Here is a 17235-nt window from a genome sequence, read left to right on the forward strand (position 1 = left end):
TTAGCGAAAAGTAATTATTAAAAGGCCGCCAAGTAGAATTAGAGTATTGTTAGTAATTGTAACAGTTGTTTTTCATTATGTATCTTGTCTAGACATAAATTTGTAATTAAAGGAAGATATTTTATACTTTATAAAGAGGGCCAGAAGATTACTTCAGAATGTTTATTTTCCTATGTGCCATAGTGTAGCTTCGAGGGAATAAGTAAAAGGAAACAACAGTGTTTTTTATTTCACAAAATCATCAAAGTATATACAAACACGCCTCATCCCCTATTAATTTAGTGTTTGTTTGTTTGTTTGTCAAACCTTAGAATAAATAAAAGTTATGAAAGAAAATATTGTAACTAAACTTAACTGTCGTAAGATTTGTAACAGAAATGGCGAGTTATATTCGGTACCGAGGGATTTCCTCGGAAGATAACGAAATGTTAAATTTGATATTGCCAATATTCGTTCTTCGTATCCGAGATTGCAGTCTAGAGTTGGTAAAAGATGGAAAGCCGATGTCAACAAACGAATATCTCGAGGATTGTTTAGCTGATAAGAAAAAGAGAGCTGCAAAATTCAACAAACAACGGAAATGCATCAGAAAATACTTTCCAACACGGGCATGTTTTGCATTTCCACCGCCAGGTGATGATTCTGCCATTCGTAACCTTCAACACTTGAGCTTTGATGCTTTATGTGACAAATTCAAAAAGGCGACAGAGATCTTTGTATCGTATATCTATACTATCCCACCAAAAGATATGTCAGGAAGTACACCAATCAATGGAGAAAGTAAGCTTTTTGTAGTTTTATCACCAATTAAATGCATCAGGAAGCAAACGAATAATGTTGCTTAAACAATAATTTGTTTAAAATTGAACTTACAATAAAGCTGAACGATAATGCAACGTCAGAATTATTAAACTTAAAACACATCGCACATTGTGATATTGCATATTTCAAATTTAAGTTAATGTCTTAACTGGTAAGGACAACAAGTTACAGTACACAAAATATAAATAACTTTACATTGCAAGTCAAGTTCATTTATGACTAAAGACCAATGTAAGTCACAATAACCTGACGGTCTATCCTTAAGGTGTTGTGTTAAAGCATGTAGACAATGAATTCATAAATAACTAAGCTAAAGCCACTCTGGTATAATTTTCATATTATTTTAAAGAAAAAAGACGCAGAATTATGTCAAACTTAAACTGTAAGAGTAATGAAACTTGACACAAGCGTACAGATGAATTTGTAATTTTGCATTGATGCCACGTTTAACCAGGTATTAACAATTTGCCATGTACCTATAATAAAGCTTTACCTCTAATTGTAAAGCTTTATCAGAGCAAAAAAAAAACAGTATAGAATGCAATAAAAGCACATTTAATGTCATCTAAATCACAAAGTTAGTTTAATATTCAACAATGTATTGTCCATAAGAATGATGTGACTTAGTTTCAAAACAATACATTCATAAATAACAAATGCCTAGCCAATGAGAGCAAACAAAAATAAATAAATAAAGCAAAATTTATTCATTAAACTTGAAGATCAAGGCCATTTATGTTTCAAAGTCAAGGTCAGTCTGGCCATCTTGAATAAGGATTTTGATTTACTAGTATGAAAACAATTTATCTTCTTACAATAAAACTTTAGCCACTTTGGTTCTTTATTAAAATACTGCTAAAAGTTTTAACATTTACATTGATTTTTTGGGTTTTTTTTAACAGTTACCAAACGTTTGTTAACGAAAAAAAACCTAATATGATGTTGCTTGTTCTAAAAATGTGGATTTTGACTGTAAGTGGTTGTATGTGTATGCGCATTTGGGCGTACGTGTGTGTGTGTATGTGTGTGTGCGTGTGTGTGCGCGTGTGCGTGCGCGTGTGTGTGCACGTGTGCGTGTGCGTGCGTGCGTGCGTGTGACTGTGTGTGCGTTCGAGCGCGCGCGTGTTTGTTTTTTTAAATATGATTGAGGATAAAAAGATACTCTTATAATAAAACACTTTTTTATTTCAACCAAACCTGCCAAGTGTTCCTTGCGTACAATGCGTCGTTAAAAAAATGAATGATTCCATGTCGATATCTGTGTGTCATGACAAAGGAATAATAATATGTAAAAAAAAATAATAATTACAATAATAATATTTTTGACAGAAACCATATGGCTTAGAGCTTCGATATTTTTGAATTAGACATTATCTGGTAGACCTCTATTAAATCATAATCCTGCGGTGCGGTCAAAATTGAAATATTGAAATGTGTTTTCCTAATAATAATGTATATAGTAAAATGTTGTTGGTGTTTTTCTTCAAAACAACAAGAGTTATAGCTAAGATATTTATCAAGAAGTGTCTTGAATGTTCTGTATACATTTGTACATGTTATATAATTAAAAAAAAATGTTCAATAGCTTGCAGTCTTAAAGCTGCATGCTTCTGTAATTTTCACCATTTTTTCTACTGCGTTACTAACGCAATAAAGGTTTATTTTGCATAATTTGACCTCTTTTTTGTAATTTACATTGGTTGTAAGTGCTGTTTGAAAAGTGCATATTATTTTCTCTGCCATCTTAACAATATTTTACTTTTAAATACATTTTTAAAATTTTCATGAACATTAGCAGGAATCTGGAGGCGTGCTGCTTTAAGGCCATGGCATACGGCAAGAGATGCGAAGATATATTTTTGAAATGAATTTAGCACATTATAAAGACATAATGATTTACATAATGTCCATGTTTAGATTGATGATTTGAAATCTTAAATGTTTATTTATGTTTACAGAAAATCATACTGTGTAAATGAAAAAACTGCAACATTTTTTAATACAGCTATGTAGATGATAGTTAATACCAATTCTGAAATTAGCTAAAATACATTTATTATGTCTTTTGTCTTTGTATATGTACATTAAACAGGCTGCATATTGTCTTTTATTTGACATACTGAAATATGACCTGGATCCAACTATTTACCAAACACTCCTGCGTTATAGTAAATTTCATTTAAATACAAAAAACCTACATGTTCCCTACTATTTCATGTTGTATTCGTGCACAGGCATAGCATTTTTCCGCAAATGCGATCTTGTTCTTTTATTTGGGGCCATGCTTGGAATGGAATGGCATCAATTTGAAGCTTCTTTGCTTATGATAACCATCACCTGAGTATTGATTTATCCGCTGATGTTGAATTTTTCAATCGAATTATATTTCAAAGGTCAGTATTTGTTAGCGTGGAAGTTAAATTACATCACCACTGTCATAAATTAATAGGCTGAAATAGTTTCAGTTGTGTACGTTTGTACTTTGTACATCGTTTCCTGATAGTTCAATTTGTTTATTGGTGTATCGAATTTAAATTTAGACTTTGCCTAACGATGAGTACTTTTATTATGATTCTAGTGTTCGTTACATTGGCAGACCGATATGTAAATGCATTTAAACAAGGCATTGCCGCAGATGTTGATGGTGCATTTACTGCTGCAGCAAAAATAAAAAATACCAGAATAAAAGAAGAGGCTTTAAAAATATTTTCAAGTCAAATGCTTAAGGTAGTTCTACCAGTATCAGGAAACGTTTTCAGACGCCTATACACAAAAGCACAACAGGCGGCGCTGGAGTATCTTCGGCAGAACACTGTAACAGTTCCTGATTTACAAGCTGATTGTGAATATCAAACTCAGGTTTGAGAACAACAATATTCACTTCAAATAATTAAATACGAAAACGTTAACCATTGTTTACTAAATAATATAACATTACCTAGAAAATTGTCGTTCATGCAAGCTTTTTTAAATAAGATGAAATGTGGTATTTTAAGAAGAGCAATCAGTGATTAATTAAAACTGACAAAATTTGTCAAAATGTTTTGAACTTTGTTACATGTAATAAGGATATTTTTCTTTAATTTTATGTTCTGTTTCTGTCACCAGCATTTAACGATCGTCAAATAGCTGGTGTGTGGTGTTTTATTCAAACCCTATCAAGGGATCGAACGTATAGCGGTGCGATACTTTTTTTAAGCGAGGTGAAATGGTGCAAAACTGAAAATGGCGGAGAAATGTGACAAATAATGTGGGTATAACCAGTGTGCTTCAAATATGTGTTGTATGTCTTCAAATATGTGTTGTATGTTCGAATTTTTGTTTGAATAATATAGTACATACTGAGTGGAATATATATTTGTATGTGATGGTCAAAATTTAAGAATTTATTTCATTTTAAGCAGAAAGGTATTCAGGTGTTTGCTACTTCAAACGTCACCGGCAATCTGACATAATGATAAAAGGAATACAATTACAAACGTTAAGGAAATGATATTTGATTAGTTAAAGCAACAACATGTTTACTATAAATAGGAATACAAAATACATGAAAAGTTTTAGCTATCTAGTTTGCATATATCTACAATATCTCCGTATATCTTACTGTACGCATAATAACTGGTCCGAAAGTGCACGCAAAAGTGTTGGTTCCTTACGATGCGTTTTCATGATCGACTGATCAATATCTGTTCTCGAACTGGGAATAAGTAACTGGTATGGTGAAAATCAGTTTCCTTTAGTGAACAGTTATCTGTATCATACTCAAATTGTGCGTATTATCGTAGCATTTGAAAATGAATATAATGAAGGACAGTTCTAAGTCCATGTACTGATACAGTGAAATTAAGAAGACTATCTAAATCGACATGCGTTTTCTTTTTCAGTAAGATAGGTGTGGTGTGCGTGTGTGTGTGGGGGAGGGGGAATGCTTAGCTCTAGACACAGCTTCATACTGAAGATTGTGGTATGTGTGTTACACGCTCTATTTAACGAAGAAGGATCCATTGGGAAAAACATGGTAGTGCATATTGGCCAACTGTATTTTCTCCCTGATTGCCGAGGATTTTACCTGAGTTTAGTCATAAGCTCTTATATATGTGAGAGTGTAGTATGATACTAAGAGGGAAGGACATTTTCAACCTGAAATTCAATTAGGTACAGATACATAGTGAAAACCATATACATGATTACCAACAAAAGATTTAACACTTATTTAAATATTCAGCAAGTGTACATAGTGAGTGAATCAACATACATATATATAATTAAAATAAAAAGAAAATATATAAGAAGAACATAAATCGGAGTTGTAGTATCTCGACATTCGAACCGCAAAATATCCAAAATGGATAGTGTACATTGTGCACATTATGACTCTTCACGTTCACATTTGTTTTAAATGTTTGTTTGAAATAAATTGTTAAATCTATTGAGTTCTTTTTTGATGAGCTTAGTAACATGCCTTTGGTTTGTCCTAAAACTAACAAATGTAATGTTAGTCTTGTTTCAACTTGTAACGAATTCTAACAAATGAATTCTAACAAATTGCACTTCGATTTTCGATTCCTTTTTTCCAAAGTGCCTCAAAATTCCCTTCTTATTGTTTCCCTTTTCCTTGTGATCGTACATCAGGTTTTCGTGGATTATGAAATACTTTATAAAAGTAAAACCATAAAGTAAAAGTAAAGAATGATAAAATTCAGTTATGATAACTATTTTACCACTTAATACGAAGTTCTAGAGTCAGACATGAACAATGTTTAAGATAAAATAAAACATCACTACTTATCTATACACATGTACCTGTATATGATCTAATAGAAGATTGCCAAATCAAATTTCTGTTTTGCACTCCGATAAACTGCATATAATTCGATGTCATTTTTTGAAACAGGATATCTACAGATTGACTATAAATTTATCACGAAATTTTTAGATCAAAGGGAAGATAATTTCTGAAATAAATGTGACGAATTTATGTAAGCGCTTGCAAGTGTAAGCAAGGCATTTGCCGCAATAAATCAGTAAGCCCCCCCCCCCCCTCACCTCCCGGTAAAAATATTTCAGTATATTTTTTTAAGCAGCTATTAACTTGTCAAATTATCGGACCTTTTGTGGCGTGTAGATATCTTGTTGTACAAAAACCCATCGTACTCATAAATATTTACAGCAATGTGTAAATATTAATTTCAACAATAATTACAACGTTAGTTGTAAGCAGAAATGGCAATTTACAAACACGATATTGGCTTTAATCTTATGACTTTGTCACGGACACAAAATAGGTAACTGCCAATTCACCTTCGAAGAAAAACATTTAGGTCAGAGCCCCAAATCATCCACACAAAATTTGCGATTTTAATAATCAATGACTTTGACGTGTGTTTACAGTCTAAAATACGCCATTATCCCGTATCACACCATTCCACCTCGATTAAAAAGTATAGCACCGCTATATGTTTGTCCCCTGCTCATGCAATAAACAAGAAAAGTATATTCTTAACTTTTATTACGACGCACATCTGTGACTATTTTAACTTAAAATCGAATGTGTTTTGCCATATGTTTGTCATTCTTGCTTACTTGGTTTAAATTTGTTCTACAATATGTTGATATTTTAAAAGAGCGTATTTTAACTCATCTGACCATGTAAGTTTAGTTTAACTTGATACTTGATAAATCATATTTAGAAAACAAATAGGTAAATTGTCTATTTTATCAGAGGGAAATGGATGAGCTCTGGAATACAATGAAAGAGGAAAATGACATATTGGTTCAACAAAAGTGCGAAAATACACTGCAAGACGACCCTGTAAAGAGAAGTATTGACAAAAAACTAAGAAATAAAGATTATGAGACAGCAGGTGGTTATCGGAAATTTCAGCGTGATGTTGAATTGCTTAAAGAAGGATATTTCAGTAATCTCCGCGACTTCGAGGAAAAAGAGGTTTAGAAAGTTTTGAAATTTGTTTCTATATTTCGTTATCCACAAAGAGTGTACATATTGTATTTCTATTTTGTAATCTCCAATTTCAATTATTACATAATGCAGTAATTGGTGAAATATTCAAAAGTAATTTTGGTAAGACGTCCTGTCAAAACATCTTAAATTTTTATCCGTGAATACAGCTTTTAAATATAACTGTGCCTTTCCTCCAATAGCATGAGCAGTTATGGAAACTATTTTCTTGTGATTAGTAATTCAATAAACCATTTGTTGGTTTGTTTCGGTATATGTTTTATTCTACTTTTGTAATTTTATAAGCGGCACATTATCAGGACATACTAGTAATATTGTGATTCTACATAAAAAACAACTTCAATGACGTTTAATAATCTCGTTTTCTTTTCAGTCAAACGACTGCATTTATTGTTTTGTTTATTTAATGATTCACTTTACAAATATCGCAACATACAATATAATATGATTAATGAAAAAACTATAATTCCTTTTAAAAGATTTTATGGACATGGTATGGGTTTATAAAATGTTCAAAAGAATCGGAAGTAAGAATAGTTGAAGCAGACGAAAACTTGGCGAAAAGGGAGAAAGAAGGTATGTTATAACAACAACTGAAAATATGTTGATATCAATTTGTTTAAACAAAACAGAGTTCAAAATCTCTCAAATAGATCTTTGAAAAAAAACCATATGCATTTATATGTTACAGTAAATATGACAGTTATAAGTAAACGAAGAAGACCACAGCAAGTAACATATAAAACTATATTTTCAGTTGCCATGAAGCATTGAGTGACACTTTATTGCAATGATTCAGTGTCAAAAAAGTTACTTTGGTGTATACATTACACATACATCTCTACCAGATCATGACTTGTAGATTATTTTCATAAAACATATTTTTTGATATAGGGCATTCCTTTAAAAGAGTGACAACATACATAAAAGTGCAATACTATAGTCTATAAATTCAGGAGATCATTTAATTACTGTATAATAATTACTTATAAAGTTCAAACGAGCGTAATCTAAAATTTCTAAATTATAACACAGCTGCATTAATAGTCAATGTTTTAAAACTAGACAAGTTCATCAATTATACATGTTTTTATACTAATGCGAAAAAGGATATACATTTTTGAACTAGTTGTGTGTGCGCAGTAATTCTATACCAAAAATGTTTATATTGAAAAACATGTGAATCATATGCTAATCATATTTTTTGTTCTACCTCAGAAGAGCAAAGGCGAAACCAAGAAAACATAGACAAATTAATGAAGGAACAACAAAAAGCACAAAAAGAAGCTCTAGCTAAGCAGAAAAAAGATCTAGATGATCATTACAAGAAGTTAGCTGAAGATCGTGGAAAACAAATTAAAGTAGACCAAGCTAAATATGAAGCCTTTTTGATTGAAAGGTTTGAAAAAGAAGCAGCACAAAAAGAACTTGAACGTTTTAAAGAGGCCGAAAAAAAGAGAAAAGAGAAGTGGTTCGGTGCAAGAATGTGGAATGCACTTTGGAATGATGAATTAATGCTCTAAAAATTACTGATAATACTTATATATATATATATTAATTCAGTATGTGTTGTAATTGCATATTGTGTACTTTTTTACATTAATTTATAATAATTCATAATAATTCCTTACACGCAAGTACAAATACCTTTTCTGTTCTGTATTTATGGTAGAAAAGTGTTAAAGTTAGTATGCCTAATTCAATCGAAAACATGAATTAGTATCAAATTTTGTTGCATATTACAAACAAAACGTTTTACTTTATGTTAATTGAACGATATAGTACATAGTCTTCAGTTTTAATTCGAAAATTCGATTTAAAAATAGCATGTGATACTTTGTTAAATCTTGTTTATTTGCTTTGTCCTAGTCTTACGTTTTATTGATAGTTATGTTTTGTACTTATTATCAACTTTTATTCCAGTAAAACTAGTAATTTTACAATGCAATTGTAAAAAAATTGTAATTAAAATTGTATATGAGAAACAAGGCTACATGTAGCACCCGTAAAAGCATTTTATTATTTAGCAAATGCCAGTGTTTATTTTGCATCAAATCTAAACTTAAATAATAAATAAGTGTATGCATTCAATTGTAAGGAAACATATCCGAATTCTAATAATTGTAATAAAGCTACTGATACATGTGTGTTCTTTTAGTGTCGTTCTTTACGGAATATGTATCAAATAGATTTATACACAGACAACAATTTTGGAATGCAGTTGTAGATTGAAATCACATGTATATTCTAAAAAATGCCGTAAAAATGCACAATATCTTGAGTCGTCCGTGAATATTGTGCAAGATCCCATAGTATTAAAGACATTCATCTTTGACGGCAATGTGTTTTGCCGGCAAAATAACTCTACCAACGAATATTTAAAATAAATAAAGAACATTTCCTGTAGCCCGTTGTGCCTGATCAAGTACGTAAATAATTTTATTGCAAATTAGCCAGTGCATTAGCTTTCGGGTCTTTTTTTTTAGTTAAAGCTCAGGATTAAGAAACATGGCCATAGTTAATGTGCGTGTCATGAAATCGGTGAGATCATTTGTTCTATTGTCCGTATTTTACTTCATTTTGGTACAAAGCATTATTTTTCTAGGCTGCTTCTTGACCTAACTTGGTCTTATTCTATAGCAAATGTGGCCAGGTTTCCATTTACCACACTATAAGGCATGTGGCGCTAGTTCAAGAAACATGACGACCCGCGTGGCATCGGCTTAATCGGTGTTTTATATAAAATTTACAAATATTTGTAAGCGATAAATATCTTTAAAAAGATAATTGGTCGAAGTAGAAATTTTTAACATGCAACATTATGTTATTGAATTTTTTCAGTACAGAAAAGAAATGTAGGCGATGTTTGCATAACAATGAAATAATATTTTTTTCTTGTAGCTAACAAAAGATCCATTTGTAAACATGGAAATTAAGTTATTATAGCATATTGATGATTTTCAAAAGTAGGACACTTGCTATCTTAGGTGTCTCTTTTACTCGTCTTATGTTTGACTTTATAAATGTTGTAATTATTTACAAATTAAGGTAGACTACCCCTAATGGGCACTATAAAAACTGTGATATTGACAATAAAGGACAGTTATATGCCTAAATGGTCACCTGTATACCAAAGATAAACAAAATTGTTTCTGTTGTTAATGAGTTTCTGAACCTTAACTTTGAGAAGGTCTCTTTTTCAGGAATGAGGAAACTCTAAATAATCTATAAAATCATCAATAAAAAATGATTTCCGATTGCTCATTGTTAAGAAACAAATAAAAGCATGCAGGGTACAAATTACCCACTTTAAGCATTCATTTGACTATTTCCCTATGTAAAAAGCCCTATTCAAAATATCCCTAAAATGCAGCTGTTTTCAACATTTGCCTAAATTTTTCTTAAAGTATATTGGTTTATCTTGCAAAATACAAATCACTTTAACCGTGCGGTTTTAATCTTAACATATCTGGTATAATATTTGCTACTTAAATTGGCATTATAAAGCAAATAAATGCCTACAATAATTATATACTTAAAATCAAACACCTTTTTCTTTCTATAAGGAATCTGAGAGATATATAAATAATGTTTAAAAGAAAGGAACAAATTTCCCCCTTTTTTGGTTTGAACCAACGCCCCTTGCAATTCCAATGCAGTATCCTATTTGAATATTCTTCAAAGTGCGAGTTATGCATTAGGGGTGTTCTACCTTAACTTTAAAGTTAAACCTACTTTATTCTATAGTAGCAAAAACTATCTCTTAAATATTATTCTAGAGATATCAATAAAATCTTGTTTTAGAATAGTATGAACTATCCTTTACATTTATTTTAGACTGATTACAACTATCCAGGACATTTATTGTAGAATGACCAATGAGATTCACGGATTTCAGTTTGTAATCTTATAATTTTAAAATGACCAATGAAATTTTTTCTTCTTCTTGTCTGTTAATTTTACAGGAAGTCAAACTGATAAAAGGCGTACTATGTCCGTAAACAAAACAATAAGTTAAGCATGTTCTGGATACCATCGTGTCATACATATATCGATTGCTTCTAATTCCTTGCGAAAAAGACAGTACAATAGCTTAGGAATGAAAAAGGAAATTTCCTATTGAACAAAATAATCAGTTAAATTAATCTATATTCAATTATATATTCAAGGACTACCTACTAAAATTAGTAATTACTAAATGACTTTATTGACATAGACATCACACAACATTTTGTATGTATAGGCAGAAATTTACTTTGCCGAAAATCAGCAGGTTTGTTTTGAGTATTTGTTGAGTTTAAAGCAAAACATTGGTGTGCTCATAGCTTTCGTATCATGCATTAATCGATTATGACTTTAAGATGTGTTAACTATTTAGAATAGTTTAGACTATATTAAGTTCTTTCCCAACACTTATGATGGTTCAATCAAAATGTCTCCGATAGGAAAAAACACTTTCTATGCTTACCTTTTGAACATACAAGAACTAGTAACTGAAAGGTTATAAAAAATTAACTAATATTGACACTGTTTTTAGACCATGCATAATTATATTACGATAACTGTAATTGAAACTTTACCAGATTACAAATACTTCCAATATACTGACATATGATGAATAATATGCATTAAACTGCCGTAGGCCTCAGACATATCGTTAATTTCGCCGCAGAAACATTTTCCCTAAATTAATACATTTAATACTATTTTTAAACAGGTCTTCTCTTCAGCCAGGCAGTAAGGAAGAAGTTCTAAAATGAAGTCTGCTTCTTATTGGAAGAGTAATTACTTAAAAGAGTTCCAGTAAAAGCAGGTTTCAAAAGAGATTCGTTTCCTGTAACAAAGCAAGTCTTAGAAGAGGTCTGTTTTCCTGTAACAAAGCAATTCTAAGAAAATGTATGTTTCCCTTAACAAAACAAGTCTTAGAGAAGGTCTGCTTTCCCAGTATCAAAGCAAGTCTAAGACACACAGCAAGTCCAGCAGTGCTGCAAGTCCAGTAGTGCAGACAATTGTCGTATGAGAAGGAAGTATAAAAGCGCAGCAAGTACTGTATGGCAGCAAGTCAAGTCAAAAGCAGAAAAAAACGCAGACATTCCTAAAATGTAGGAAGTCAAGGTAATGAAGCAAGTCCAAAAAGCGCAGCTAGTCCAATTGTGCAAAGTCTTAAAGCGCAACATATTCAAGAAGTGCATTAAAAATATATATAGTAAACGTACATAAAAGCCCAATTAGAGAAATTTATGTACAGACCTGAAACTTAAACTAACGTATGTATAAAATATTCCTTTACATCAAATTCAAATGTAAACAAACGATATATCTCTTTCGTAGTATGATTAGCACAAATTATGCATTGTTCGATAAAAAAGTGTTTAAACATATCACAAATTATCCAATTATATGTAAACCACAATGTTCTTTTCAAAAATATCTTAATTAAAAAAATATTAAAGGAAAGTACCAATATCATATTTCCATATTTCTCTAACATGGATATCTAATAGGTCTATGTATAGAATTCAAAATGTAACTTAATTTCTTATAGTGTATTTGATATTGTAAAAATGTCACAAAAACATAAAATCTGTAGGTTTTATATTTTATCAAAGTGGGTTTGGTAAATTAATTAGACAATTGAAAAACAACAACAACGACATGTGTAAGTTAAGTTCATTTCTTTCTTTTTTGTTAAACTTTCTATGAATTCATATCATTGCTTTCAAGCTAACACAATGAGAAAAATGAATTTTGCATTAGTTAACATACTCTAACTGAAGGCTTGTATCAGTATGATTCAGTTACATCTACTTTCATATCATTGTAAACAAGTATAATAATATAATGCTCATAGAATGAAATATCAAGATATGGATTTTCAAAAGATACAAAGTAAACCTAAGGCGACAGATAGATCATATGATCTGAGTGTAGTGAAATAGGTATATCAATAGTATCGCTGGACCGACATAAAGTTGCTGATGATTTGAAATATTAACAAACTGTCGGTCAAAAATTATTCAAATTTCCCTGTCATCATTAAACTACCCGAGATCACTTACCCAAGATCCACTCCAGGAAAATTGCCATATTCTTTAATACAAAATAAGATAAGATCATATTAGGAGTATCATTTTTATCACCACATACAGTTATGATTTTTGAACAATTTGTAATGGTTCGCTTCCAAAGAAACATGCCAAATATCTAGGAACTCAGAAATGTTTCACGCAATAAGACTCATATAGCTATATACATATGAGTCCATATAAACTAAGTGATTTTAACCCTGATCAAATAATTCATAATTTACACATAGATCATAAGGTGATGTTACATGATATTTTTTCCTGTTGTTGGCACTGTAGTTTCGGAGATTTTTTAAGACAGTTTTAAGTCTAAGCGAACATAAGTAAAATCTCAGGGAAAGTCATATTCAAAAAGCAGAATGCACAGAGCATAGAGCAAAGAAAGAAACATGTTTTATACGATTGAAATTAAACGTTTTTTATTCTCATAAATGATACACTCATTAAAAATAAATCACTTGATGTGTGTATACATTTCGTAAAAGGGTTTTCATTTGTTTATTTATTTTATTGATTTACTAATTTTATTTTTGTTTTTAGTTTAATTCATTCTTTTATTTTTGAGAGAAGCTCATAAAATAATCTTAAATGTAAATTAAGTTGTGTTAAGCGTAGCAAATTGTAAACAAAATATATTTTTACTTCCATACGAAATACTAATTCACTAGAACAGTGCTAATTACCAAAACGCAAAAGAAACCAAAGCTGACTCAGAAAATGACCAATGTGTAACTTATTGGAAATTGTGACAGAACACCAGAAATAGCTTTAAAAAATTAAAATGATATAATGTATGAGATCTTGTTGGTTTTTAAGGTTCAATACAGACTGTTTAAAAGAATTTGTATATAATGGCCATTATGAAAATAGACTTAGGATTACATTCCATTTATGTCAACGGGTAGAATTTTCACTACAACTCCTGAGCTATGTTCGTCAATTTGATAGAATAATTATACGAAGGAAAAGACAGTCTGAAACATCAATACATGATTATAATAGAAGTTTATTAAAAACGCATAAATACATGAAATACAAAATTACAAGAGCGGTGAAAATAAAAATGTTATCAAGTAAATGAAAGAAATAAAAATAATTTATTTTATGTTACTTATTAAGTTATATTTCTGGTTATCGTACAGAATGTATTTATATCTAGAATCTATGTATTATACTGATTAGAGAATAAAGACAAAATGTGTTGGAGAAAGATAGTTCGCAGAGTAATGAAGAAATGACATGTTAAAAACCAATGTAAAACTTCTGTCAAATCCCTTTTATATAACGTACAACATGATTTGTCAAAAACGGTTTACACATTTGCACGAGACACAAACATAATAAACTGTTCTCGGTCGCTAATAAACGTACGTAACGGAACCATCCGATACAGTACAATAGCTGACGATAACAGACGCTACGTTAACACACGACAAATTGACGTATGAGCGAACATAAATTCTTATTTTCCCATGTGCTTTAACGCCCGGTCTAAAGAAACGCATTCATTCATTCATTCATTCAGACAGTACATAGCAAAATGAACACTGAACGAAACAAATAATTGACCCTGTATGGAGAAAATGGCTCCTGACACATCATTAGCCTATAAAACACTTGTCTGAAGAATAAAGTGCCCATATCATTTGAAAAAAAATAATAAGGAAATATTAGATCATAACTGATTTTTTTCCATAGCATGCTTAACTTAAAGGATTTATATAACATTATTATTGTTTCCCATTGTAACTTCATTCCAGTTCATAGTTTAGTTTATGCTTTGATAAGTCTACAACATATTTTGTTTCATGCATATCTTAATACATTGCACGGTTTTCAAGTGTTTGGTACTATATTCGGTGTTTTACTATTGTTTCTCACTTGAAGCAGTATTTGACAGCTTTAAACACGTTCTTAAGAATTAAGGTTATTCCCTCTTCCCATCCTCCCAGTTTCTTAGAAAGGATGTTATGTAGCTGCGTTTTTCATGTCGAGAACAAAGTATCGTTATAAATAGTTATGTTTTCATTCATCAGTATTGATATAGTTCAGTATTTTTCTGGTTTATCGTTGGACACAAATGCATATGGCGTTCTGTATTAAGCTATACAAGATACTATCTACATGATCCAATCGAACTGTTGTATACCTGAAGAGATTTTAACACGCATTTATACTGCCAATTTAAAATCCTGTTTAATTTGCTGTCTTGATATAAATACAAATGTATATCAAAGATGATCGTATAATTTGGTCTGATAAAGCATATTTCTCTTGTCTTTTGATAAAATCACGTTTAGATATTTTTCATCAGGATTTTAACACAAAACCTACAAATCGAATGCTGATGTATATGATGTAAATATTTTAAGTTTAAGTATTATGACCATATTTGTATTATGTTTAAAGCATTGCACGGAAAGAGGACACATTTTGGAAACTATTGGCGGTAAGGTTGAAAAATTACTGATATGGCTAATGCATGTAAATATACTGTCTTAAACTTTCTTGACAAATAAGATACTTAAGTCCGTTACTTAAAAAAGTTTGCTTTTATTCAGTTGTACAACAGGACACTTCTGTTATACATGTAATCAATACTTATTCCTGTACAACTGTTTTGAAAACGAAATGTCCGCCATGTTTGATTTGGGTACCGTGCAGTTACCAAGCTTCAGTACCTGGGTAAGATTTAACCGTGGTTAAAGCGCGGCTATTGGTTTTGATATTTTTTATACAGTAACTTACCGCGAGGTTACCGGGCTGGTTACCGTAACCGTGTGGTAACCGCGCGGTTAAATTGTTTATACAATTGGCTGATGTATAATATAAGAATCTTACACTAGCTGCCGGTATAGACCGGAATATCTTGCTCAAAGCTAAGGTAACTGTTTATGGCGGTAACGAGGCTCTGCCGAGTTTCCGCTAAACAGTTACCCGAGAGCTAGTTATTCCAGTCTGTACCGATAGCCGGTGTTTGATTCTTTTTCTTGCATATTACATATCATAACGCACTATAGTAGTGTATGAACTTTGGGGTGTACGACAGGTTTTTTCCTACTACCATTGTAAACGGTAGATACTCTTGTCTGTTATGTGAGAATGTTTTAATAGTCATTCATTCACTAGAACTGATTTGTGACAAAAGAATAATATAAAAAATAAATGTCACTTGTGATGCATCTATTATAATTGATTTCCCAATTATCATATAATTGTGTTTGACTGTGATCTTTTCAGAATTGTGCACGGATGTGTACGGTCCATAACAATCACAAACGAGCATATTGTTATCACAGATCGTTTATCTTTTATTCAAAAAGATAACAATGTAGCAAACAGGGATCTTATAGAGAACAGAAACATTTGATTCAGGCATTTAAATATGTTTATCAATCGAGAGCATTCTTTCGAAATATCACTCAACTAGGTAAACATAAACTGAGACTTTTATCAAAACCTAAATATGAAGATAAAGACTTAAACATTATATTTAGCAAGCTCCAGTCCGTTTGCAGTACAATCCTAAAACGTATTATAAAATAATTTTAAGTCAGTGTACTTTTATCGACAGTTTTCAAAGGGTTAAATCTATGAAAAATGTGTTCATAATAGTTTTGAAAGATAAAGAAAAATTTGACGATTACCTTGGTTGAAATCATTTTTCAAATTATGTCCTTCAACGTAGAATCAAGTAATACTGACAGCCTATTACAATGTACCTTATATCGACCTATCAAATTACTATTTACGATGGTTGTTATAATAGTGAAGGGAAGATAAAGGTACTTTTAGTGAAGTGTATGCAGATAAATAATATAAATATAGGTTAAAATGCATTTGAAAAAAAAATATCGTAGGGAAATAATCTCTTTTTGTTATCAATACTACACAGTTCATGTTTTAAATAATACACAGTTTAACAATTATACTGTTTTCAAGTTTGTCATATTGATATAGAGATAAACAACATTTAAGAGAAACAACGAATCTTATTCTACTATCAGAATATATTGTAAACAATAGTTTCAAGTAGCATATTAAATACTTATTCTTAAACCAATGACACTAATTTAAGAATTAAATGGTACAAAATGACTCAGAAAATTTGGAGCCTTCTTTATCTTTCGACTTTTTAATTTTATGATATGCAATATCTTCACTCAAATACGATCAACAGTCGCGTATAAAATGACGATAAACAGACGAAAATACATGTTTGTAAGTTTTCGGTCTAGCAAAATTCTTTAATCATTCCATAGACAAGGATTTCTTGTCTTAACAGTTTATGTGTCATAATGAAGAAAGTGAAGATTGACTACCACTCAAGTCTATACTAGTGGTCAT

General features: G+C 30.9%; 1 protein-coding gene across 1 annotated transcript in view; it reads left to right on the forward strand.

Annotated features, from left to right (window-relative positions):
- The window catches only part of LOC132713234 (guanylate-binding protein 1-like), a 41960-nt gene extending 33013 nt beyond the window's left edge, over positions 1 to 8947 (forward strand). Inside the window, exons 12-16 of the mRNA XM_060695730.1 lie at positions 365 to 780; positions 3401 to 3681; positions 6545 to 6769; positions 7282 to 7378; positions 8021 to 8947. Coding sequence (XP_060551713.1) covers positions 365 to 780; positions 3401 to 3681; positions 6545 to 6769; positions 7282 to 7378; positions 8021 to 8325 — 1324 coding nt within the window. The 3' untranslated portion in view covers positions 8326 to 8947. The remainder of the gene's footprint in view (positions 1 to 364; positions 781 to 3400; positions 3682 to 6544; positions 6770 to 7281; positions 7379 to 8020) is intronic.
- Positions 8948 to 17235: the final 8288 nt, after the last annotated feature.

The sequence above is a fragment of the Ruditapes philippinarum genome, unplaced genomic scaffold (assembly GCF_026571515.1).
Source record: "Ruditapes philippinarum isolate M1 unplaced genomic scaffold, ASM2657151v2 ctg217_1_1_1_1, whole genome shotgun sequence".
Classification (NCBI taxonomy): Eukaryota; Metazoa; Mollusca; class Bivalvia; order Venerida; family Veneridae; genus Ruditapes; species Ruditapes philippinarum.